This window comes from Myotis daubentonii, chromosome 14 (genome assembly GCF_963259705.1).
Source record: "Myotis daubentonii chromosome 14, mMyoDau2.1, whole genome shotgun sequence".
NCBI classification, from domain to species: domain Eukaryota; kingdom Metazoa; phylum Chordata; class Mammalia; order Chiroptera; family Vespertilionidae; genus Myotis; species Myotis daubentonii.
The window spans coordinates 9,590,014-9,616,590 of record NC_081853.1 but is presented as its reverse complement, the minus strand read 5'-3'; the positions used below and the strand labels follow the sequence as shown (position 1 = coordinate 9,616,590).

Genomic DNA, 26,577 nt, shown 5'->3' with positions numbered 1-26,577 from the left:
AGCCTCACCCTGAGCACTCTCTGCAGTGGGAGCGCGAGAGAACTGGCACTTGCCCTTGCCCTTGAAATCCTTGGAGTTTCACAGGAGATTCCTTTCCTTGTCCTCCAAGTTCGAGGGCACTCTCTTACGTTCACTTTATCAACAAAAGGAATAGTTTGCTACCTATAACTTACACTGGACTATTAGATCCCTCATTCTTCCAGAACAAAGCCTTATTAACCCTCTCGAACCCTGTCCCAATGGTTAGCTACAGTTCAAGACCTCCACTCAAGCATGCAGCCTGCTATCTTTGCTGGCTGAACTCAGACTCAGCCTCAGAATCCTTCTCAACACACCTGAGAGCCTCTGAGCATCCGTGAGAGAGGCATGCAGGTTGAAACTGACCTGCCACCCCTGGCTGAGCCAGATGCTCCAGTGGACTTACTTACCCAGGTGCTTATTACACACCCAGTAATGGCCACAGCATTTGCAAAGCTAACTTTACAAACCTTTTTGCCATGTTCTCAGCCTGTGGCTCATGGCCCACCTACACTTTAAAAACCGTCATCCACGAGTTAATTGTTAAAGCTGGATAATTCAGTGGCATTCATTATACTGTCCTCTCTACTTTTATACATATAAAATTTTTATTTTTATTAGATATGCAGACCTAATGGGGTACGGAGGCCTTGGAATGTGAATTTGTAACAATGGGCTGACCAGAGTAACTTTTATGCAAAGTTGGTTTTTTTTAAAATACTAGTATATTTTTGTTGTTTTCAGAGGGGAAGGGAGAGGGAGAGAGTGAGAGAAACATCAATGATGAGAGAGAATTATTAGTCAGCTGCCTCTTGCACGCCCCGTACTGGGGATCAAGCCTGCAACCCGGGCATGTGCCTTTGACCGAAAGGCCGGAATCAAACCCGGGACCCTTCGGTCTGCAGGCTGATGCTTTATCCACTGAGCCAAACCAGCTAGGGTGAAAGTTGGTTTTTTAAAAGTGATTCTCAACCTCTGCTGTACAGATTCACTGGGGGGGCTTTAAACACGCTAATATCCAGACCACACCTGAGACCAATGGCATCGGAATCTTGGGGGTGTAAGCTGGGCATCGGTGCTTTTTGAATTACATAGATGCTCCTGCAGCCCTGCGGCCTTGGGTTTCGGCATCTGTCCAAGGGTCCCTCAGAAACTGACCCAGAGGTGGAAATTTGCATGCGGGCGATTTATGAATAGGTGCTCCCGGAAAACTAGGGTGGAACTAGGGCATCGGGACAGAGAAGGGGTGGAAACCAAGTGCTACCTCGCCGTCCACACCGGCCCTTTCCACCCAAGCCCACCGGGCAGCTGTGGAGTGGACCTTCCGCCTCAGGGCTCTTCCCACCCAAGGAGAAGGGGAGGACGCACTCCTACTCCTGGCCCTTCATCCGATGGTTAAGGGTTACCCCTGAGAGAGGGAAATGCCCAGGTACTTCTTTGCTCTGTGAAGTGCAAGACAAGTCCTCCTCTCGCTGAAGGAAGCCAAAGCACACTGAAGTTCTCAGAGCGGGAGCATCCACAGAAATGCTACAAATGCTCCGCCGGTGTGGCTCAGTGGTTGAGCATCAACCTATGAACTCTGAGATCATGATTCCATTCCAGGTCAGGGCACATGCCCAGTTTGCCAGCTCCATCCCCAGTAGAGGGTGTGCAGGAGGCCGCTGATCAATGATACTCATCATTGATGTTTCTCTCTCTCTCTCTCTCTCTCTCTCTCTCTCTCTCTCTCTCTCTCTCTCCCTTCCTCTCTAAAATCAATAAAAAAATATATGTATATATATTTTAAAGGAATGTTACAAAGGTCTCCAAGGACACCTGTGGAGAGCCACTACAAGTCTCTAAAATGCCCTTCGTTAACAGCAGCCGACAACAATTGCTTGGCTGAATCATGCTAGCTAGCAGAGTCAGTCAGCACATCATACATCAGCCACCTTATGTGAGGAACATTCAATTCTGTCCCAGGTTCTTTGATAACTCTGATAGCAAGTAGCCTTCATTCCAACTCTGAATCGATTGGTAAGGACTCCCTGGTGCTTTATAGCGAGAAAAACTGTGACTTAGTTTGGAAAAGTATCACGTTCAATTAGCGATGCCCACCACAAGCAAATGAGAAGGTTATCACAATATTGCCAGAGAACTTTGATGTCTAAGAGACCATTGGAATGCCTGGGAGCTTTTTTAAAATTCCTCTGAGGAGTCCCTGGCATCTTTGTTTTGTTAAAAGCATCCCAGGTGATTATAGAAGAAGAAGCACAGTAATATTCAGTATGGATTGCCATCTATTTCCCAGGAACTGTTTTCAATAGTACTTTAAAAGAATGAAATAAATCCTCCAAAAAAACAAATATTTTATTTATAATTATTTCTTAGTCTCATAAAAATATCTTTTTAAACGTGAATAGCAGATCACAATGTCTTGCCTAATCTACATTTGCCTTGTATGAATACGCTTAATTTATTGATTCTTTTAACATATCCTTTAAATAATGACATTTTGATGTGCCATATCTTTGTAAGATAATAGCCTTTACCTATGAAAAACATTGTTGGGATGTATATACATTTGCAATTTGCCTCTCTTGAGGGCAGCATATCCATGCTTTCTCCTCCTCCCCCAAATTTTTAAGGCTAAAAAGTAATTAGTTATCCTGTGATTGTTCAGTGCTATTGCTTGTGACAAGGTGCTTTTGCAATAGCATGACTATGGGCTACAGCATGTTACAAACTTGCATGCCATCTGGTGGAGGAAGGTGCAAGTTGTGCAAACATGAAGTAAATACTCCCCAAGAATGTTTATTTAAAATGTGACTGGGTTTTCTCTAAACATCTGTCTTTTGTGTGAAGAATTACAGATTATTTTCTAGGTAATTAAAGCTTTTCTTAAAGTCATTTTTTCCCCCAATTATATCGTGTTTCAAACAAAAAATGCTCTTTAGCTTGAATAACCCAGATAATTGCCTCAGTTCTCAAATTCATTTGGTTAGTGCATGCCTAAACTGAATTATATTTCTCCACATACCAGAACTGCCCAGAATGTGACAGTATGTGACTTAAACTTTTCTCCTCTTTATCGTGGTGTCACAAGAGATGCATTTTTTTATTTTTTTATTTTTTTTATTGCTTAAAGTATTACAAAGGGTATTACATATGTGTCCTTTTTTTTCCCTCCGCCCTTGACAATCCCCTGGCCTCCCCTACCCCCAGTGTCTTATGTCCATTGGTTATGCTTATATGTATGCGTACAAGTCCTTCGGACAAGAGATGCAATTTTAAAGTGATGTTAGGGTTGAAAACCAAGCCATGGGGGGCGACTCAGAAATAAATCTTTTGGATAAATATCCAAAAGTGATTGTAGTTCTGTTTTTAATTTTTAAAGAACCTCCATACTGTTTTCCATAGCAGCTGCACCATTATACATTCCTATCAACAATGCACAAGGTTTCAAATTTCTCAACATCCGTGCTGTCTTTTTGTTGTGTTGTGTTTTTTTGTTTGCGTATGTGTGTTTTTATAATAGCTATCCTGACAAGTTTGAGGCGATATCTATTGCAGTTTTGATTTGCATTACCCTAATAATAGTGACGTTGAGTATGTTTCCATATACCTTTTGGCCATTGGCATGTCTTCTTTGGAGAAATGTCTACTCAAGTCCTTTTTTAGTCGGGTTATTAGGTTTTTTGCTATTGAGTTGTAGGAGTTCCTTATCTAGAGTAACCTCTTATCAATAGCTGATGGTTTACTAAAATTTTCTACCATTCTGTAGGTTGCCTTTTTACTATATTGATTGTTTCTTTTGCTACACAGAAGATTTTTAGTTTGATGTAGTTCCACTTGTCTATTTTTTTCTTTTGTAGCCTATACTTTTGGTATCATATCCATGAAATTAAAGACCAATGTCATGAAGCTTCTCCCCTATGTTTTCTCTGAGGAGTTTTACAGTTTCAGATCTTACATTTAGGTATTTAACCCATTCTGAGTTGGTTTTTATAAGGGTCCAGTTTCATTCTTTTGCATGTGAATATCCAATTTTCCAGCCCCATTTATTCAACAGGCTGTTCTTCCCCATCATGTATTCTTGATACCCTTGTCAAAGATCAGTTGACTATATATTTATCGATGTATTTATGCGCTTTTTAGTCTGTTCTGTTGGTCTATGTTTCTGTTTTTATTCCAGTACCATATTGTTTTTAGTTTCTTTGTAATGAATTTTGAAATCAGGAAGTGTGATGCTTCCAGCTTTGTTTTTTCTCTCTCAAGATTGTTTTTGGCTATCCGTGGCCTATTGTGGTTTCATATGAATTTTAGAATTATTTTTTCTATTTCTGTTTTTTAAAATGCCATTGGGGCCTGGCTAGGGTTGCTCAGTGGTTGAGCATTGATCTATGAACCAGGAGGTCATGGTTCCATTCCCGATCAGGGCACATGCCAGGGTTGTAGGCTCAACCCCGAGTAGGGGGCGTGCAGGAGGCACCCAATCAATGATTCTCTCTCATCATTGATATTTCTATCTCTCCCTTCCTCTTTGAAAAAAATAAAAATATTTTTTAAATGCCATTGGATTTGATAGAGATTTCATTGAATCTGTGGAATTGAAATCATGATCTTGAAAATATATTACCCCTTCCAAATCACAGCATTATTCACATTAGCCAAATGTAGAAACAACCTAGATGTTCTTCAACAGATAAATAAAATTGGTATACTGTATACCAGGGGTGGGCAAACGTTTTGACTCAAGGGCCACAATGGGTTCTTAAACTGGACCGGAGGGCCGGAACAAAAGCATGGATGGAGTGTTTGTGTGAACTAATATAAATTCAAAGTAAACATCATTACATAAAAGGGTACGGTCTTTTTTTTTTTTTAGTTTTATTCATTTCAAACAGGCTGGATCCGATTAAGCCTTTAGAACAATGGTTCTCAACCTTCTGGCCCTTTAAATACAGTTTCTCATGTTGTGACCCAACCATAAAATTATTTTCGTTGCTACTTCATAACTGTAATGTTGCTACTGTTATGAATCATAATGTAAATATCTGATATGCAGGATGGTCTTAGGCGACCCCTGTGAAAGGGTCGTTTGACCACCAAAGGGGTCGCGACCCACAGGTTGAGAATCGCTCTTTAGAATGAAGGAACCCCTGCAATATGCAAAAAAATGGATGAACCTTAAGGGCATAGACTAGGTGAAATAAGCAGTCACAAAAGGACAAATCCTGCATGAGTCCACTTACACGGGAATCTAAAAGAGTCAAACTCATAGATGCAGAGAGCGAAACGGTGGTTGCGGGGGCAGGCAGGAGAGGAGGTGGAGAGTTGCTACTCAATGGGTTTAAAGCTTCACTAACAGGGGATGAGTAAGTCCTGGAGATCTGCTGTACAAGCATAGTGAAATGTACACCTAACAATATGTTAAGAGGACAGATCACATGGTAACTGTTCTTACCCCAATGAAATTTAAATTTAAAAAATGAAATGAATCATTGTTATCCTGCAAACTTTTCCCGAGTCTTCCCTGGATCCAGGATAAGACGCTGCCTGTTTATGGGAAGGAAAGACACAGATGCAGATAATTCAATTTTATATCGATCTGTCAACGCTATGCAAAACCAATTAGGTAGAAGTAAATCATTCCCTTGCTGTGTTAACTGACAGCAAGCAGCCCCCCGCAAAAAAAAAGTTAGTTTTCCTACTAAGTACAAAAAGTTTTCCTTTTAGAAACTTTTGGCAAAGATTATTGGAGGTAGACACTGTCAAAGTGAAGTGATGTTAATTTCTGATTAACTTTTCAAATATGAACAGGACATTTTTGCTTTGGATGTTCAATACAGCTGTTGACTTTGAACAGGATAATAATTGCTGAATCTTCATTTTCCTTCTGTAAATGGACTCAAATTATGAATTCCTGCATAATGGCTTCTGGGATGGTTACCTCTCCCAAATTTTGGACACTCCCCCCAGCAGGTTAAAGGGAGTCACACAGAGCTCTTCCTGCTCCGAATAAGATGGCCACCCTCATACTCTCCTCAACAATATCGATTGCATCAATGCTATAATTTCCTAAGAGATCCGTCTCAAGCAGTAGTTGGTTATAATAAGTGGGGGTTATCCCCATCTGCCCCCTGTAAGGGGCCGTAGGACATGTTCCGTCATAGTTCACATACTCAGTCATGCCAAGAAGTTCAGTCCTCATCACCCGACAATTACTCATCCCACCTGATACCCCAAACCCTCCCAATGTGCCTCAAGAACTCGTCTCTCCTCAAACTCCCTGTAGTCTCCATCCCTCCTCTGAATGTTCTCTTGGTCTTTCACATTTACCGGGGCAATTCAGTCTCCCTCTCTTGAGGGGAGCAGATCCCCACTTTCTCCTCCCCCCCCCCCACCAAATCTCCAGCATTCCCCAGGTCTCTTCCCTCTCCCCACCCTCTGCTGCTAGGCTTGTTTTCTATTTCACAGAGCAAAGTAGAAGCAATACCAAAAAACCATTGATTACCATTTTAGAAATGAAAAACTGCTTCCTCATAGAACTTCTTATGTCCTTCCCTGCTTCATTTGGCTCCATGATACTTGGAGCATGTGATACACGGGAATATATGGTCTGTCTCCTACCCCTAACGTATCAGCTCCATGAGGGCAGGGATTCTGCCCGTTTCCTTCACCCCTGAAGCCTCACTTCCTAAAACACTGCCTGGCACCAGGACAGGCCCCTCATGCACGGTTTAGCTTCTTGTGGCTTCAGTTTCCATCATCCAAAAATAGTAAGTGGAAAATTCTGGAAATAAAAAATGCATAAATTTTAAATTGTGCACCATTCTGAGCCACATGAGGAAATTTCAACCGTCTCTTATGAATCATCCCTTTGTCCAGCGTCTCCAGCTGTAGATCCTTCCTGCCCATTCGTCACAGCAGCCCCCCTGGCTATCAGATGCTTGGGGTGTTTGTGTTCAAGTCACCCTTATTTTACTTCACCCCAAATTCTAGAGTTGTGATGCTGGCAATTCGGATATGTCAAAGAGAGCCTTAAAGTGATTCCTTTAAGTGAAAAGGTAAGTACAGTACAATATAATATTTCAAAAGAGATGATATTTATATAACTTTTATTAGAGTCCGTTATTATAGTTATTGTATTTTACTATTAGTTATTGTTGCTAATCTCTTATGTAAACATAATCATAGTAACGTATGTATAGGAAAGAACAAGGTATATATAGAGTTCAGTACTATCTGTGGTTTTGGCATCCAACTGATAAGGGGTGATTACTGTAAGTGCTCAGTAAATAACTGTTAGATGGACAAGAGAATAAAAAAGCAACTACTATTTCTACTAATCTTTTTGCCTATGTCCTCTTATGCCCTGTATTCCTCCCTATTCCTATAGATGAAAAATTGAGCTTCTAACATCAGGTTCTCTGCGCCCCCCCCCCCCATACCATCCCCCATTGCCTACTCAAGACCATCACTTCAGCAATTGTTGCCAGTATCTCTCGCATTATTAATTTCTTCCTCTCTACTGGATTATTACTACCAACATACAACATGCTATAGTATTTCTCATCATTCAGAAATAAAAATTTCCCTTGATTTTACATCTTCCTCAAGATACTCCAATCTCTCTGCTGTGCTTTTTAAGAAAGCACTTTGAAGTCACCGATGCTCGCTGTTCCTGTTTTCCTTACCTCTGATTCTCTTGGAGCTTCTTCCGTCAGACTTGATTCTCACTGCTCCACTGAGCTACTCCACTTACCAAGGTCCCTCAAGATCTCCATTTACTCATTCACTGAATCGCGCTCTGTGACAGACTCATACCTGAGTTCTAGCAATTAACATATTGCTAGCTTCCGTGATCAGCCATCTCACCTCCCATCACCTCAGCAGCACTCGGCCAATCCCCTCTTGAAATACATCTTCTTGGGCTTTTGGGAGACACTCTACTTTCCTCATTTTCCTTTTTCCTTACTGTTCCTACTCAGTTTTATTTTCTCAATCCTCTTCCTCTTTCTAACTTCCAAATATTGGGGCACCTCCAGGCTCAGTCCTTGCACTTTTTCTCTTCTCTCTTACATCCACACTTACTCCCTAGGTCATCTCGTTTCATTCTGAACACTAAATACTAAGTATTACATGGTAACTCCCAAACTGCTGCTCTAGCCCCCATGTCTTTGCTGAGCTCTAAAGTTATAATCAAGCTGCCTGCTCTTCCTGTGTCTACCTGCTTCCCAACCTCAACATGTCTGAAGCGAATCACTTGATTTTCCTCCTCAACCCATCCTCTTCAAGAGTAGCTCCAGCCAAGAAACCTAGAAGCTTGGATTTCCCTCTTTCCTTTACACCCTATGTCCAGTTTGTCTACAAGTCTGCCAACATTACCTTTAAGATATATGCAAATTGCCTTGTTTATCAGTGAAGGGTACTGTGTTTGTAACCTGCTTTGAAATCCTATATAAAACAAGGCTAATATGCAAATTGACCAAACAGTGGACTGACCCATTGCTATGACACCCACTGACCACCAGGGGGGCAAACACTCAACGCAGGAGCTGCCCCCTGGTGGTCAGTGAGCTCCCACAGGGGGAGCACTGCTCAGCCAGAAGCTGGGCTCATGGCTGGCAAGCGCAGCGCCAGCGCTAAGGACCCCCGAGGTGTCCTGGACTGCAAGAGGGCACAGGCCAGGCTGACGGACCCCCTCTGCCCCCAGTGCATGAATGTCATGCACCAGGCCTCTAGTATATAAATAAAATAGGAGTGATTGATGGATGAATAGAAGAATGGGTAGCTGAGTGATAAAAAAAGACATGGTAAAATATTAACTATAGAACTTAGTGATGGATATATGGGTGCTCATTCAATTTTCAGCTCTTTCAAATTTTCTATATGTTTGAAATTTTTCACAATAAAATGTTGAAGAGATAAATTGTAATGATTTCTCACCATCCCAACTGCCATCATCCTAGATCAAGCCTCCTTCATCTTTCACCTGAACTATTGCAGTCATCCCTCAATGGCCTGTTTCCAATCTTGCCTCTCTATAGTCAATTTTTTTCACACAAAAGCCATCATGATCTTTTAAACTATAAATAATATCATTTGTTCCTTTACCCAAAAACTTCCAAGAAAATTCCACATTAATTGAAATAAAATGCAGCCTCTAATACTCTTTAGATTTAGAAGGACTTTGGTTGCAGGCAATATTTTTATCATCATCTTCCTACGTCTCTTTCTCACTCTGCCTTTCAGTTACATAGGATTCTTTGTAGTTCATTAAATATGCTAAGCCTGTTTCTGCCTCAGGCCTTTGTACTTACTGCTGTCTTTTTCTGAAATATCTTACCCCAGGACATATGCTTAGTTCCCTCCCTTACTTCATTCAGGTCTCTCAACAAACGTTGCCTTCACAGAGAAGCCCTTTCTAACCTTCCTATCCAAAAGAGGCACCACTGCCCCTTCGCCTCATCATTCTCTTCCCCTTTGCCCTACTTTATAATTACCTTTTCCACACCCCCTACTATCTGACATTATATCATTTATTTGGAGCTTTGTTTGTTGTCAATTTATTCACTAGACGGTAAGCTCCAGGAATTTACATGCCATATGCAGTGTTTCTTCTCAGCACCGAGAACAGAGTAATCACTGAAGAACTATTCATACAAGGGATGAACTGAGGCCTTAGAACAGCTCTAACTCCTCTGCAGTTAATCTGGTTTTTAAGTATTTGAAAATTTTATAAATGCCAAAACATTTTAAGCTATTTTCTTGGAATATGTTTTATTTATGGTCTTTCCCATTGGTTTTAAGACTTATTTATTAAGCACTTTATAGACACCAGCTTACTGTTGTGAACAAGACAGACCCAATTCCTCTTTAATGGAGCTTACAGTTTTATGAGAGAGGCATTATTTTTTAATGATGACAAAGTATGATTAGTGTTATAAAAAGGCAGATTAACCAAAGAACATATATGCATGCATGCGTGGACACAGACAATAATGTGGTGAAGGACTGGTGGGGGAGGAGCTGAGTGAAGGGGGGAATAAAGAGGGAAATGAGGGACATCTGTAATACTGCCAACAATTTTTAAAAAATTATTTCTGTGCCAGCCGTAGCCTGTCTGGCTCAGTGTAGTCCCAGGTTCTATTCTGGTCAAGAGCACATAGCTCGGTTGCAGGCTCCTCCCTAGCCCAGGCCCTGGTCAGGGCTCCTGCAGGAGGCAACCAATCAATGTGTTTTTCACATTAGTATTCCTCTCTGTCTTTCCCTCTCTCTTCTACTCTCTCTAAAAATCAATGGAAAAATATCCTTGGGTGAGGATTTTAAAAATAATAAATAAATAAATAAACAAACTGTTTTAATAAAATTTTTCCTAATAGTAAAAAGAATATATTTATTTGCCAAACAATAACCCACACTAAAAGTCAATTGTTGTGAACCATTACTATTTCTATAAATGTTTTCAATGGAATATAGTTTTAATATTGACCAACATGGACAAAATTAAAAGGGAGTTTTCAGATTATAAATAGGCTCTGTCTACACTGAATAAAGTTAAGGAAGATTGGCAAGTTTTGATAGGCTGATTCAATACAGTTTTGTTATAGTGAGCAGCATTTGGTTTTAGACTGTAAAGCATCTATTCAGGCTCCTCTCATAGCAGCTCCTTGCTGAATCAATCTCCCTCATTCTCAATCCCTATGAGTTTGCAGCCCAACCCCCTCCCACCCAAAATTCCTGGTCGGCATGTGACCTAGGCCTAAGCCAAATCAGTGCGTTATTTCTACCTTGTCACAGCCATTGGTTAAGGGCTAGCACGTGAAGCGATCAGAGCCATGAAGACTCCCTGAACTCAAGGAGGGAGCTTCAGATGGCCCTCGAACTGGTATGCTGTAGGGACTCAGGTTCCTGCCCCCACGTGTTACCAAATGGAAGGCAGGAAAGACTGAAGCTCATGAGTCCTATAGGGAACTGCTTTTATCATGCCCTGCTGCATCACGTGAACCCAGAATTCAGCTCTGCTGGAAGCACAGACTTCTCAGCTATTGCAGCCAAAAACCTCACTTGACCCAAAAACTTGGGTCAAGTTTTCTCTCAACTGCAACCACAAGAATTCTAATATACTTTTGGAGTGATTAAGGCTTACAAAAGGAAGAACCAGATTCATACGTGTTAATTCTGTCTGCAAAACATGTACAGGAATGACATGACTTAATGCTTTCAACCATTGAATACATTTTTACCTATTTGATGTGTTTCCCCATCACAGGAAACTTATGAAAACTGAAAATGTAGATGCTATTCAAAGGACAACGTGGGCCTTTTCTCCAAAATGATTATACTTAAAAACAATCCATTAAAACCAGAATTGGCACCCTAGATTATAAAGCAAAATTCACATACTCTGGTTTCTAACTCAATAGCCTCATTGTTTTTTCCCTTTAATGTTTGTTTTACAGCTGAATTATAAAATAGGAGTATATAATTAAAATCCTCAGATTCATAATTATAAGCTCTAATGCAGTATAATTGTTGAGTCATTTGATGATTCTACCACTAATTATGACTCTTAGAAATTCCAAATATCACTTTACCATAAAATGTGATCATTGTCAGCCTTCAGTCAATATACTGGACTGAATGGAAAATATTGTTTATTTCCATATATAGTCTGTGGCCTACATTCATTCATTGCACTTATTTTATCAAAGAGGGAAAAATAATGAAGCCATAGAAATAGTTTTCTATTTGTCATTAAATGGTATATCTTTTTTATCTTTCACAAGGGCTACCATAAATCTTTCATAAATTATTCTTTATTAGACTTTTTAAAAATCTTGCTAAGTTATTAGAATGCTGGTTTAGGTGATTATTTCTTTAGCCCATGATATAATTCCCCAAAGAGAAAAAAGTTTACTAATGAAATGACAATATATATCTAAGATCCATATGCTAAGACTTGCCATTAACTTTGGGATACCTTGAATGAGATAGTTTACCTTGAAATGGAGATATTAAACCTTATTTCATGAAAATATGCCGATTCCATCCCAATTTCCTTCTTCCTCACCTCCACTTCACTCTCACCCCTCTCCACTGTTTCCTCATGCTGCTTGCCCTCAGAGCCTGGGTTTATTTTCACAAGGTCCTAATTAACTGGCTTGGTAGACCCAATAAGGCATAACGTGCTATTTGAAAGAGAACTTATATGTTTACTTCACCGTTAAGAGAGGGAAAGACAAAATACATGTTGAGTAAGATGACTCTCTGCCCCACTCGTTCATGACAGCAGCATCTACATGGCCTCAGGAAGTAGGGTTCTTAAAGCAGAATGGAATTGAGATAATGTGTTTAGAATTCCAAAACTAACTTCCAATGTAATAAACAATAGGGAAAGACACATGCTACCCCTTCACTACCAGTACTCCCACCACCACTGAGCCAGAAGGCTGAAAAGAGCACACTGAGGGCAGTGGGTGAGGTTTTGATATGGATGGGGTCTGACAAGGAGAGTAGGGGCAGAGCTGAGACCCAGGGGAGCATCAGGACTGCTGTGAGGAGGAGTTGGGTCAGCCTCCAGTCACTGGGGGACCTCATTACCGCAGGGAGAGAGGAGGTGGGTGTTCTCCCTGCAGCTATTTTTCAACCAGCCCATTGCTGACTTGCCTGTTTGGGGAAGTCTCTAGCTGACCACTCTCCACTTTGTTTTTTGAAATTAATATAGCTACTCCAGCTTTTCTTGGATTGGTGTTATCAAGGTATATCTTTATCCACCCATTTACTTTGAAACTTTTTGGGTTTTTATATATATATTTTTTTATCTTTTTTAAATTAAATCTTTATTGTTCAGATTATTACATTTGTTCCTCTTTCCCCCCCCCCCCATAACTCCCCTCCTCCCAGCTCCCGCCCCACCCTCCGCCCTCACTCCCCACCCACTGTCCTCATCCATAGGTGTACGATTTTTATCCAGTCTCTTTCCGCATCTCCCACACCCCTTTCCCCCCCCAAGAATAGTCAGTCCATTCCCTTTCTATGTCCCTGATTCTATTATGATCACCAGATTATTTGTTCACTTGATTCTTAGATTCACTTGTTGATAGATGCATATTTGTTGTTCATAATTTGTATCTTTACCTTTTTCTTCTTCTTCCTCTTCTTAAAGGATACCTTTCAGCATTTCATATAATACTGGTTTGGTGGTGATGAACTCCTTTAGCTTTTCCTTATCTGTGAAGCTCTTTATCTGACCTTCAATTCTGAATGATAGCTTTGCTGGATAAAGTAATCTTGGTTGTAGGTTCTTGGTATTCATCACTTTGAATATTTCTTGCCATTCCCTTCTGGCCTGAAAAGTTTCTGTTGAGAAATCAGCTGACAGTCGTATGGGTATTCCCTTGTAGGTAACTGAGTTTCTTTCTCTTCCTGCTTTTAAGATTCTCTCTTTGTCTTTTGCTCTTGGCATTTTAATTATGATGTGTCTTGGTGTGGTCCTCTTTGGATTCCTTTTGTTTGGGGTTCTCTGTGCTTCCTGGACTTGTAGGTCTATTTCTTTCACCAGGTGGGGGAAGTTTTCTGTCATTATTTCTTTACATAGGTTTTCAATATCTTGCTCTCTCTCATCTTCTGGCACCCCTATAATTCTGATGTTGGTGCGCTTGAAGCTGTCCCAGAGGCTCCTTACACTATCTTCGTATTTTCGGATTCTTTTTTCATTTTGCTTTTCCAGTTGGGTGTTTTTTGCTTCTTCGCATTTTGAATCTTTGACTTGATTCTTGCGCTCCTCTGGTCTGCTGTTGGGTGTCTGTATAATATTCTTTATTTCAGTCAGTGTATGCTTAATTTCTAGTTGGTTGTTTATCACAACATCGAGGGTCTCATTAGATTTCTTGAGGATCTCACTACATTTATCGGCGGTCTCACCAGTCTTTTCGAGGGCCTTACTAAGTTTATCGGCAGCTTCTAGACAGTTCTTAAGAGACCTTAAAAGTGTGGTTCTGAACTCAATATCCTCCATTGACAGTTTTGTCCTGTTTCTTTGTCTCCGCATTTTTTATGCTTTCTTGGTACACCCCCTAGTGGTCTTTGTGTGCAGTCTTGTTGCCTTTAAGCCTTGATTGATGTCGGCAATACCGGGGGTGATTTGACCTCCAGGCTAACTGGCTATGAGAGTCTGCTGGGTCTGCAGTGGGAGGGCTTCTGTGCTGGATCTCTAGGGCGGTGCTAATCTAGCGTTTGCCTGAGGCTATCCCGCAAATGGTTCTGTGCAGGGCTTGGGCGGGGCGGGTCCCCGGGAATCTACAGGGTGGGCGGAGCGAGCAGTTATGGCTGCTCTCAGTTCCTTCCCCAGGGTCTCTGCCTCTCAAGAGTCCCAGCAACCGCTGCAAACCTCAGAGAGAAAGCTGCCTTCGAGTTCCGACCGAAGCCAGACAGTCCCGCTTCTCCCGTTTGAGTCTTGGTCCCCAGAGACTCGCTGGGATCTGGAGCTCAGAGTCTGAAACTCCCTCCTGATTGAAAACAACAACCGCGCCCTCCGCCGCCAGCCCGCTCCGCGCGCGCACTCCACACCTGAGTATTTCACTTCAGCACTGCGCCTCCTCTGAGTCTGGGTATGATATTCTCTTTCCTCCTAGTTGTAGAATTTCCACTCAGCCAGCCTTCCTGTGGTTCTGGATGATGTCTGTTCTGTCCTTTAGTTATATCTCTGAAGTGGTTGTTCGAGGCAGCGATCTCCGGCGTTAACCTATGCCGCCATCTTGGTTTCTCCTCAATGCATATATCGGGTTTTTATATTTAAAGTAGGTTTCTTGCAGATGAGATATAGCTGGGCCTTTTTCTAATTCAGTCTGACAGTCTTTGTCTTTGAATTGGTGCCTTTAAACCATTTCCATTTGGATTAGCTGAATTAATACCTACCGTGTTTGTAACTGTTTTCTATTGATTACATTTGTTCTTTGAGTTTTTCTCCTTCTTTGTTTTAACTGATTATTTTATATGATTCCATTTTAGCATATCAATTTCACTTAATTTTTAAATATTTTAGTTATTGCCTCAGAGTTTCCAGTACACATTTTCCCAATATACATTTTAATTAATCTAAGTGTAGTTTTATACATAATATAGGTATCTTATAACAGAGTATTTCTAATTCCTCTCTCCTGTCACTTATGATATTGCTATCATTCATTTCATTTATCAATATGCTATAATCTTCTAACATACTGTTACTATTAAAGTTATCTTTTAGATAAATTAAAAATTTTATTTGACCTTCATTTATTTTTTCTCTCATGCTCTTCCTTTCTTTATGCAGATTTGAGTTTCTGACCTATATGATTTTCTTGCTGATGAACTTCCTTTAACATTTCTTCTGATCAGGTATGCTAGTAATAAATTTCTTCAATTTTTGCTTGTCTGAGAAAGTTTTTATTTCTCTTTTGCTTTTGAAGGATAATTTCAATGGATACAGATTTCTTGGCTGAATTTTTTTTTCTTTCAACACTTTCAAAATTTCATTCCACTATCTTATTGCTTGCATGGCTTCTATTGACAAGTCTGCATAATTTCTTATCCCCATTTCTCTGTAAGTAAGGTGTTTGGTTTTTTCCCCTATGACTTCTCTCAAGATTTGGGGAAATGGGGGAGTTCTGAATCTTGAATATGATTTGTCTAGGGCTGTGTCTGTGTGTGTGTGTGTGTGTGTGTGTGTGTGTGTGTGTGTGTCCCAAGTGAGATAAGGCTCAAGAAGACTCCTTTTCCCTGAAGAGTAGGCCTTTGTTATGGAAAAGGTTTTGGGGTTTATTTCACAATGAATCTTTTCTCCTCTCTCTTTCTGAGACACAAGGTGATTCTTCCTGGATCTTCATTATAAGAACCTGATGTAATTCTTGGTGGTACAAACCTATGAAAAGTGTAAGTCCCCCTGAGATTGTGCACCCAGAAATTTCTCACTCTCATACTAGTCCATACTCAGCCTCTGGCATTTCATCAAAATGACCATGTAAGTCTTCTTACAAGTTATAGATCTGACAGTTTCTGCTTCAAGGAAGCAAAACTTCCTGTGACTCTCTGGATTCAATTGTCCCTCCAGATTTTGGAGTCCTGGTTTGCTGTGATATGTCCAAGAAAATTGATTTTTAGTTCATTCATAATGAGAGGTGCCACTTTTTCCCATATCTCAGAACACCCACTTAACTAGAGGGTCAGGGATCTTAAAATATGTGCAGTAGCAATGGCGGTACAGCATGAAAAGTCTTAGTCCTGGAACTTAGGTGGGGTCTAGATATGGATGAAATCCAGTCTTATTACATAAATTACTATAGATCAGATCCTCACCTCAAATTTCATCTTTCATCATTATAACAACCCCAGAGATAGGTCACATTATAGCAATCTTCCAATGGGATCTAATATAATCTTTCTACTCTGTGGAATGCTAGTTAGTCATTATGTAAAACACTAACAGGAGTTAAATTTTATTTAAAAGTACCCTGGAAAAAATAATTTTTAAAATATGATTAAATAAACATCTCTCTATTAGAGAAGTCCTCAGGGCATATAACATGTGCATTTTTAATTTAGAGGAGATGTGGAGACATTATTTCCCAAAATCATTTGATCACAGGATCTTTTATTTTTCTCATGGAGCTTATGTTTTGTATAAGCAATTTGAGATTATTGGTATGATGGGAAACATACAGGGTTTAAAGCAAAATGGATTTGAATTACAACTCCACTACTTACTCTTTTGGCAAATTACTTGAGTTCTATTTGCCTAAATATCCCTCATCTATAAATTAAAGACATAATACTCTAGCTTATTGATCCATTCATTAATATCAGAGTAGACAACAGCATCTACTTCAGGAATTAAATGGGGATTCAATTATATAAAGTATATTCCTGTCACATGATAAACAGTTAACAGTTATTAATTGCACTATTTGTGTCATACATCAGGCTCCAAACAGTGCTGAGCTCTTGCCCAGATTAGAACAAGTTTTTCTTCGAATCAATATGAAGACTCAAACAAATGAAGATGATTGCCCCGTCATGAGTGCTTGAATAACACATGAGGTCTGATCTACTGTGTCAGAAGAATGTGTATAGGAGTATGTCTAAATCTAAGTTTCCATAGCCTATGCCAACTCTAACATGTCATTCCACGTTTGGTAAAATTCACAAAGAACACTGCATTCGCCTTCCAAACATGGCCCTGGAAACTTCTCTTCTGAGAAAAGTACAGAGCCAGCGCCAGAGCACTTACTCTATATGAACAGGCATTTGGTAGTCCTTCATTTGAAACAAATTACTTGCATTAATTGGCTAGTAAGTCCTTGTAATTGCATGTTAGAGGCATAGCTAAACCCTTTTGGGCCATGCTGTGCTTTCCACCCTAGAATGTCAACATGGTGGTGAGCTGCCATGGAGAACACCAAGGAAGCAATATGATACCCGATTCTCTTATGGCTGGAGTTGCTCGGCTCTAGGTTCAGTACTGTAATCTTGAACGTGGTGATTTGGAGCAATGTGCGTGATTAGGAGCCTTAATTGCATGTTGTAAAGGAAGCTGTGACCTTTACAGTCCCATTCTGGATGTGGTATTGTTCTACTGGGAGGAGGAGGAGACACGGGGGTGGGGAGGGTTGACAACAGCAGTGGTTTTTGTGTGTAATTACTTGAGTGTATGCAGTGCTTTTAAAAAGCATGTGGGCAATGCCCCAAATATTAGTGGCCATCCATTTATTTAAATAAAATTTTGTAAAAGTCGAGTTGCCTTGAATAGTAACCCAGTAGCACTACCAGTAAATTGCAAATGTTGAAAGTATAGATCAACATGTACAATTCTCTAATTTTTGGCCAATTTGGGAAAAGGATACAACATTAAAAATTAAAAACATAATATTCTTATCTACCAGTCCATTAGCTAAAAATGTTACCGCTTAATAATGCCAAAACCATTCCATGCAGCATCAAAAATTAAGACAGTGATATAAATTTTGTCATTTGTAAGGTATTTTACAGTTTAAAAATGACTTTCAAGTTCAGTATACGCAATATGAGAGAAAGCAATAGGAGAGAGGACAAAGCAGGTAGCCTTTCCCCAACTTTACAGCTGAAACAGGACATAAATGTTAAATGACTTGCAGCAGAGGAGATAGGAGTTAAAGCCAAGCCTCTTGCCACAAGTCATCACTTCCTCCCTCCAGTGGTATCATAATTGGAAGACACCCGCCCTGAAAACAACTGCATTCCCGGGGCATCATAAGCCCAAGGACGAGGCCCAGCGCTGTGAAATGCAAATTAATTCCGCCAGAAAGCTGAAATGTTTCTCAACAGTGTGTGGTAGCCAGGGTCCCCAAGAACAAGAGGAAATGGCTGGGCCTCTTCTGTCAATACCTAAGGACTCGCTGGCCCTGCCTGCACAGATGGAATGCGCTAGAAGGGAAGCAATTACCCAGACAGCCCATCCCTCAATCATTTCACCTAAAATGTCCTGATGTTTGAGGTGAAAGGCATGTTTGGGCCCTGAACTGTGGTATAACGCACTGAGTATCCCTGTGGTTTTATATGTGAATGCAGCCGCACAGAAAACCACCAGGCGCTGATATTCTCTGCCCCAAGCCATAAATTACCTCCAAAACAGCATGCTCTGGATCCGCGGCCGCTGCTCTGTAAATGACTGTGCCCGGGGCGGTGTCTTCCAGGATATAAATCTCAGTAACTGCCAGAAAATGGGTGATAGATGTTATAAGCCCCAAAGCCCCTCATCCACTCCTGGATTTAAGGTAAGACTGAAGGCACTGTGCTCGCTCAGCACAGACGTTTTCACAGGGTGATTCCCATTAGCCATGATAATCATAGCCATATAATAAAAATAGACACCATTTGTCATGTATCTACCGTGTGTCAGGTAGAGAGCAAAGAGATTTATAAATTTAAACAGTAACCATATTGAACGTTTTCTGATTGCTGAGCGATTGACATCATTGGTACGTTATTATTTCCATTTTACTGAGTTTAGAAAGATTGAGTAACTCACTTAAAGTCACCCAAGTTATCTATAAATATAAAAGGCTAATGTGCAAATTGTCCCCTCGCGAGTTCGACTGGGGAGTTTGATCGCTCACTATGACGTGCACTGACCACCAGGGGGTGGTGCAGAGCAAAGAAAGGCCCTGAGGCCGGCAGCCAGCAGCTGGAAGGAAGGCCCCGGCTGGCCCTGATCACTGGCCAGGCCTAGGGACCCTACCCATGCACGAATTTCGTGCACAGGGCCTCTAGTATATTAATATTGTCTGATGATTTTATTAATGCCTGTCTTTTCCTCAAGTTTTCCCTCTTTCTATCCATTTTTAAAACTGTGGCAACCACAAACTTGCCCATTTACTGGTCAAACCACTCTCCCGGGGTCAGGGACACTGGGGCACCGGTGCCCTCAGTGCCTGAGGGGATAACCCACCCCGGCAGAAGCTGCCTCATCATTCTGCCAGGTGGCACGATTTGTGGATATCAAAGGAGTCCACAGCCTGTTTGGACCACAGCCAACCTGGCATGAGGCTCACTGTTTCAGAAGGCAAAAGAACACAATTTCCCCTTGAATGTGTCCTTGAGGAGTTTCTCATCTGCTAGGGAAAGGGATGGAAGAAGGCTAACATTTACTCAGCACCTTCTGCATGCCCATGGTGGGCAGGGTAACACATTGTCTCGGGTGAGCTGCATGGAGTAGGGACTAATACCTGTCTGTGTGCCTAATGAGGAACTGAGGCTCAGGCAGGACCCATCGCTCTCTCCGGTGTGTGGCCACCCCAACACCTAAACCTCAAGTGGTTGTTTTGAATAGAGATCATGACTCGCCCACATGCAGGTGTTAAACACTTGACTACATAGGAAGTCAGAGAAGAGAAAGACAGAGACAAGGGTGAGAGAAAGATTCCCATGAGGCGAAAATCAAATGGAGAGCGAGCGAGAAGCTTCTAACTTAATGATACAGACACACTGTTAATTAAATAATCACACCTATAAAAGAGTAACTAGCGTACATAATAATCAAACAGAAAAATAAAGGTTTTTAAACAATATTTTTTGATTGATTTCAGAGAGGATGGGAGAGGGAGAGAGAGAGATAGAAACATCAATGATGAGAGAGAATCATTGATTGGCCGCCTCCTGCACGCCCTCTACTGCGGACCGAGCCCACACCCCGGGTATGTGCCCTTGACTGGAATTGAAGCTGGGACCCTTCAGTCTGCAGGCCGACGCTCTATCCACTGAGCCACACCAGCGAGGGCAGAAAAATAAAGTTTTTAACGCTGAGCAAGTTATTTTTCTTCTCTGAGTCTGTGACCTCATCTATACAATACGAATATGAACAGCACCCACCTCCAGAGCTATGAGAATTTCATGAACTAACCCGCCTGAGGCCCTCACTCTCAGGACAGCACCTGCCCCACAGTTAGCACCTGGTAGGTGCCAGCCCTTTAGCATTTGTTTTGTTAGCATCATTCTCCTTATCTCTCCTATAGCCATCACCCTACGAGAGCACAAAGGACCCAGGACAGCAGCCACGCCATGGCCCCAGTGGCCCCTTCTTCCCCCAAGAGGAGAGCTCTGTACCTTGGTCTCTCTGAGCAAGGGCTCCCCTGAAGATGGGCGGCTCGTTCACATCCGCAATCTGGATTAGAATGGCCTGGGATGCCGCCGCCCCGTGGCTGTCTTTGGCATAGATTATCAAGGTGTAGAGGGTCACCGTCTCGAAGTCCAGCTTCGGTACTCCAGTGGTGAGTAACTACATTAGACAAAGGAGTGCAGGGTAATGGAGCCAATGACCGCTTCACGAGGGTGTAGACAGAATATTCTACATCTATAATCCCCAATTTGATTCAGCATTTGTTAAAAAGAGATAAAAATCTTGTGTTTAAAATGTGGAAGCAACATGATCTGATTTATCGAAAACCTCCATGAACAGAGAATTCCCACCTTTCCATGTTACTCTTCTTAACGACAGAGTTTATTGAGTCCCTCTCCCAACTCTCAATTATCAGAAATTATCTTAAGCACTTAACAAACATGTCATTCTCTCCTTTTTAATTGCAAAAAGGATATTATTGGGTGTATTATGCAGATGCAGAAACTAAGGGTGAACAGGTTAAGCAGCTGGTCCAGCTTTTCACAGAAAATGCAATAGCTCTGACTCCACCTGACTTGAAGCTCATGCTCTTAATCATAAGCCTAAACTGCCTTGCACCTGAAATGGATGAAAACAGAGCCAGGCATTGCTCTCAGTTCTTCACCTCATTTAAACATGGAAAAAAGGTTATGAGGGAGATACTATTATTACCACCATTTCACAGATTATAGATTATATAATACAGCTGGCAAAGTCATGCTGTAGGAAGAGGAAGGCCTGGCCCTCACTCCTGCCCCAGGACCTTTGCACTATGACTGGTAGTAACACCTGAGTGCTACCCTCCCACAGCCATGAGAAGTCAGTCATGCATGCATATTGGGCAGCTCTCCTCCCCTGGACACTTAACGCAGAATGGACACTTTATCTCTTTGGTTCACAGAGCAAAGGCTATTCTCATCGTCATGATACCGTCAGTGAGAACACAGAGGCTCAGAAGTTAGAAGCCCGAGTCATACAGCTCACACGTGACAGAGCTGACATTTAAAGCCAGGTCTCCCTGACTCTAAAGTCATTTTTCTTCTCATCACACCCTGATGCTTTGATGAGTTAATTTAATACTATAGCCTGATTTGAAGATGTATGGGATTTCGAGCTGTGATAAAGGACTTTCTTGCCCCAGGAGCCTAGGGCAGACCCTCCTGCTGGGGTCCCCTTTGCCCTGGGTGCCCCTGGGGGCAGCACCTGTCCTCCTTGCTCCCTGGCACTTTATACAATACCAAGCTTTTCAACAAATGCTTACTGAATTTTTAAAAACACAAATGCTTATTCTTTACACTTGGCAGTGGAAGAAGGCAGGAAGGTGGTTGAAGTGCCCCTCTGGGTGGTTACCCCCATCCAGGAAAAGTGCTCGCATGCAGGGTACCTTGAATTCCTCTTCTGTCCCGCCAGTGCCCGCCATTTATGCTGCTCAGTGACAGGTAGCAATTTGGTGATTACATAACCGGAGCACACCTTGGCTCATCTCCATGAGATTTTGATTTATCTATGTAATCAGCTCACTGCGAGCTCTGCTGTTGTTTCTCCAGCAGATTAGCTTGGCTCTGGCAATTTTTTTTTTTTTACAGCCTTCCCAGTAGCCCCTCCTAAGCTCAGCTTTTTGCAAACTGAATAAGCCTATATCCTGCGAGGAAAGAAGTTCAAGAAAGGATAATAATATGCTAAACCTCAAATAGAACAGAGTATGCCCTTTAACACTGGAATGCTGTGGAGACAAATATCCGCTCATTGCGTTCTGCCTTTATCTGCAGATTTTTTCCATGATAGAAAACTTTCATAATTGAACTGTTTCTAAAGCTCTCTAGAGCCGGTCTATGACACAGTTATTACAATGTGACTTTCTTATAGCTTTATTGTCTGTAGTTTGACAATAGTGCCGAATATTGAGGTATAAGTATATGTATTAGGTAACTGCTGCTCTGTGTTCATTCCTTTTTATGGGCCAAGCACTGAGGTGGCGCTTGGCACGCATTATCTGACAGGACCTACCTAGCAAGCCCTGAGTGAAGTCTTGTTATTATTAATCTCTTTGTACAGAAAAACAAAAACAAAGAACACCAAAGCGCAGAAAAGTCAAGTAACTTACCCAAGGTCACGTTGCTGCTAGTTGGAGGAGTTGTGGTGTAACGCTGGGCTTGTCAGCCCCTAAAACCTGTGCTGAGAACAGCTAGGATTTACTACCTTACAGGAAAAAGACAAAGCTAAACTAAAGAAAAATCAATACGCTTAACTATTGAACGCTCTTTGCTGACATTTTGCTGTTTAGACTCATTTTAAAATCTGATAAGTGCATGCACAGCATTTTGTGCTTCACTGAAGTCGGAAGCAAATTTAAAATCTGACCATCCCAAGGTTTGGCCAGGGCACTCAGCAACCTCCTACAAGGCAGGTTCTGCCCCCCACAGCAGCCCGCGTGGGCCCCACAACATGTAAGCAAATCGTCTCTTTTTTTCCACAAAACTCCCCAGTGGCTCTTAGATGTGGTGGCAGATTGCATGTCCCCAATCCTTTAGCCTTTCCTATAACATGTCCTTTCCCGTGTGACTTTGCAATGCCCCCCCTCAGATCATTATGTGTATCTCCACCCCATGGCATGGACACGTGACCGGAACAGAGAGGGTAGGTCATTTGCCCAAAGCGATAAATACAAAACAGGATCTGAACCCAGGTAGTCTGACTCCAGAGTCCCTGGCTCTTAACCGCTTTCATACTGCGTCTCGTGATGCACCACGATTGGTCACTTAGGCATCTGTTCTCCCTACCAGTTTCTGAATCTCTTAAAACCAGGAGCCAGTTCTGATCCCCTACGTAAGACTCTTCGCTCCTAAGGACTTCATTGCTCAGAGCACGGCAAGCAGCATGAGCTACACGCTCATCTGGTCCCCTTGCTCCCGGGTCCCATGGCAGGATGCAGAGGGTCCGGGTGGATGCTGCGCCTGCAGCAGGCTCGCATCATATTTGAGGAACCCTGAGCTTAGGAAACCCAAATCTTCTCAAATGAGCAGTAAGCCTGCCTGAACTTTACCTCGGGGCGGGGGGGGGGGGGGATTAGCTTTATTATACCGGATGGTAAACAGAACTTCCTAACAAGGCTTACAGCCCTGCGGGCTCTGCCTCCCAACTCCTTCACAGCCTAATCCAGGGGTGGGCAAACTTTTTGCCTCGAGGGCCACAATGGGTTCTTAAACTGGACCGGAGGGCCGGAACAAAAGCATGGATGGAGTGTTTGTGTGAACTAATATAAATTCAAAGTAAACATCATTACATAAAAGGGTACGGTCTTTTTTTTTTTTTTTTTTTTTTAGTTTTATTCATTTCAAACGGGCCGGATCCAGCCCGCGGGCCGTAGTTTGCCCACGGCTGGCCTAATCTCTCACCACACTTCCCCATCAGCTCCAGCCACTTTGGCCTCCTCTTGGTCTCATCACCTCACGACACTCCTTGCCACAGGGCCTTTGCACATGCTCGACCTGGAGTTCTCTCTGTCTCTCTCTTCATCTATTTAATTCCTATTCATTCTGAAGAGTGCTTATCATGTAGCTCTTCCTTAGGAAAGTCTGATAGGTCCAATGTCCCCCTTAGGTGCATTCACAGACCTACAGGCCTGTCTTTCACGGCTCTTATCACACTCACACTTTTATACTTGTGTGAGTGTTCCATTTATTAGTAGAGCTCCCTGTGAACCAGTAAACGCCATGAGGGTGAGGACGGAGTTCCACCAAGAGAGCCCCAGGGCCTTGCCCTGTGTCCGAGGAGGTCCTCAATAGATCTCTGTAACATAAATGCATCTTGATATCCTCAAGAATTTTTAGAGGGTCTGGAACATCCTGGGTCCCCATGAGGGGGAGCTAAACAATATGAGTAGAAGGTAAGAAGGGCAAGGAGGGCAGTTTCATTTTAGAACCCTTGTGGTACCAAGTGATGATACTGTTTGCCTCGATACTTACTTCCCACTGATGTGTGGATCGACGAGACAGCACGAATGGATGGACTACAGGGTCAGCATTAATGATAACAGGATCTCCAATCAGAGAAGCGGGAGGTGAGACAGACACAGTGATTATGGCAACCCGTGTATGTTCAGAGACATTCTCCAGAACAGGGCTGCCATTTTCGATGACAAAATCTGGAAAAGCTAGAACATCTTCAAGGAAAAATAAAATGTTACTTTTATAGGGGTTTTTGCAATGCTTCCCGACCTCTTTCATATTTTAAAACCACAAAGAAGACGTACAATAAATACTTACAGTTCCTTTTTTATTACAAGTCATAAAATCAGCAGAGGAGGCTTACCAGTAGTAGGATCAATAAAAACTGTGAAGTATCTGAGGCCTTACCCTAATCTCCAGCTAACAGGTAAGCCCACCCAGCTTCACAGATGCTGGCAGGACACACAGACTCCATGGTCAGACACTGTGAGCGTTAATTCTATGTGTCCGTCTGACTGGACCACAAGGTGCCCAGACATGTGGCCATTCTTGTGGACATGCCTGTGAGCGTGATTCTGAATGAGATTACGTTTGAATCAAGGCCCTTGAATTCGGGCAGAATGCTATGGGCTGAATTGTGTCCCCCCCAAAGTTCTTATATTGAAACTCTAACCTCCAATGTGACTGTAGCTGGAGACAGTCTTTAGGAGGTACAGTAATTAAGGTTAGATGAGGTTATAGGGGTGGGGCCCATAACTGATAGGACTGTGGCCTTGTAAGAAGAAGCAGATCTCTCTGTTATACTTGATAAGTGACTTCTATTAAAATGTATATTTCCTTTAGTTTGGAAAAAAAATTATTAAAATTACATAGAATTTTTTACCTCCCCCCCCAAAAAAATAAATAATAGAGGCATTCACAGTAAGAGTATATACATATGCTCTTCCACATTGATGAATAAGGGCTTCATGCTTGCTGCTTCTCTCCCACCCCAGACACTCCCAGCCTCATAGGAGGTGTGATGCATCCAGGAGGAGGAAGGACGCGGCCCACACTGTCAGCGCCCCGCCCACCTCCCTTCATTTATCATTCCAGGGCACACAGCTTCCACCTGCTGACACCGCCACCTTTCTGCCTGATGGTGTCCTCTAGCCCTGAAGTGCTGGAGAATTAATGCGTCTTTCTTTTTTTCTTTTTTTCTCCATCCAAAGATCCTCTGAGTTATTTCATGAATCTCTTTTAAAGATGGTTGCAAGCCTCTCTCCAGTTATAAGTATTTTCATCATCCTCTTTCCTGATTCAACAAATTCTCTTCTGCTTCTACACATGTGCTTAAGGTCACAATACATCCTTTCTCTTTAGGAAATGATCTGAAAATTTCTGAGCCATGAAATTTGTAAGTGGAAAATTTAATTTCTGCTCATTGATTTCCCTCTGGAACCGCACTTCCAAGTCCTATTCAGGATTTTTCCTCCACAGCTCAGATGTGCGTTCTGTTGGGGGTAAATATGTGTGTGCTGCGGGGGGGGGGGGGGGGGTTATTTAGCAAAGTATGTAAGAATAATGGCCCCACGCAAAGTTGTCCACTTCCTAATCCCCAGAACCTCTGAGTATGTTACGTTACTTGGCAAAAGGGACCTTGCAGATGTGATGATCTTGAGATGGGAGATTATCCTGAATGATCTGGGTGACCCCAATGTAACCATAGGGTCCTTAAAAGTGAAGAGGAAGCAGAAAAGAGAGTCAGAAGGAGATGTGAAGAATGATCGGAAAGATGCAAACTGTCTGGTTTTTAACACGAAGGAAGGTGTGATTAACTGAGGACTCTGGTTTTTAACATGAAGGAAGGTGTGACTAACTGAGGAATCTGGCTTTTAACATGAAGGAAGGTGTGACTAACTGAGGAATGTATGTGGCCACTGGATGCCGGAAAAGGCAAGGAAATGGGCATGGCCT

The 26,577-nt window shown here is 42.1% G+C and overlaps 2 protein-coding genes across 2 annotated transcripts in view; one reads left to right on the top strand and one right to left on the bottom strand.

The window, feature by feature from the left end:
- SYNPR (synaptoporin) overlaps window positions 1-26,577 on the top strand; it is a 564,283-nt gene that overhangs the window by 401,682 nt on the left and 136,024 nt on the right. The gene's annotated exons all lie outside the window — the stretch shown is intronic.
- Window positions 1-26,577, bottom strand: part of LOC132215115 (cadherin-related family member 3-like) — an 80,129-nt gene that overhangs the window by 49,191 nt on the left and 4,361 nt on the right. Inside the window, exons 2-4 of the mRNA XM_059662893.1 lie at window positions 24,640-24,836; window positions 20,623-20,794; window positions 18,642-18,730 (exon numbers count right to left, since the gene is read on the bottom strand). Of these exons, the coding sequence (XP_059518876.1) occupies window positions 18,642-18,730; window positions 20,623-20,794; window positions 24,640-24,836 (458 nt within the window). The remainder of the gene's footprint in view (window positions 1-18,641; window positions 18,731-20,622; window positions 20,795-24,639; window positions 24,837-26,577) is intronic.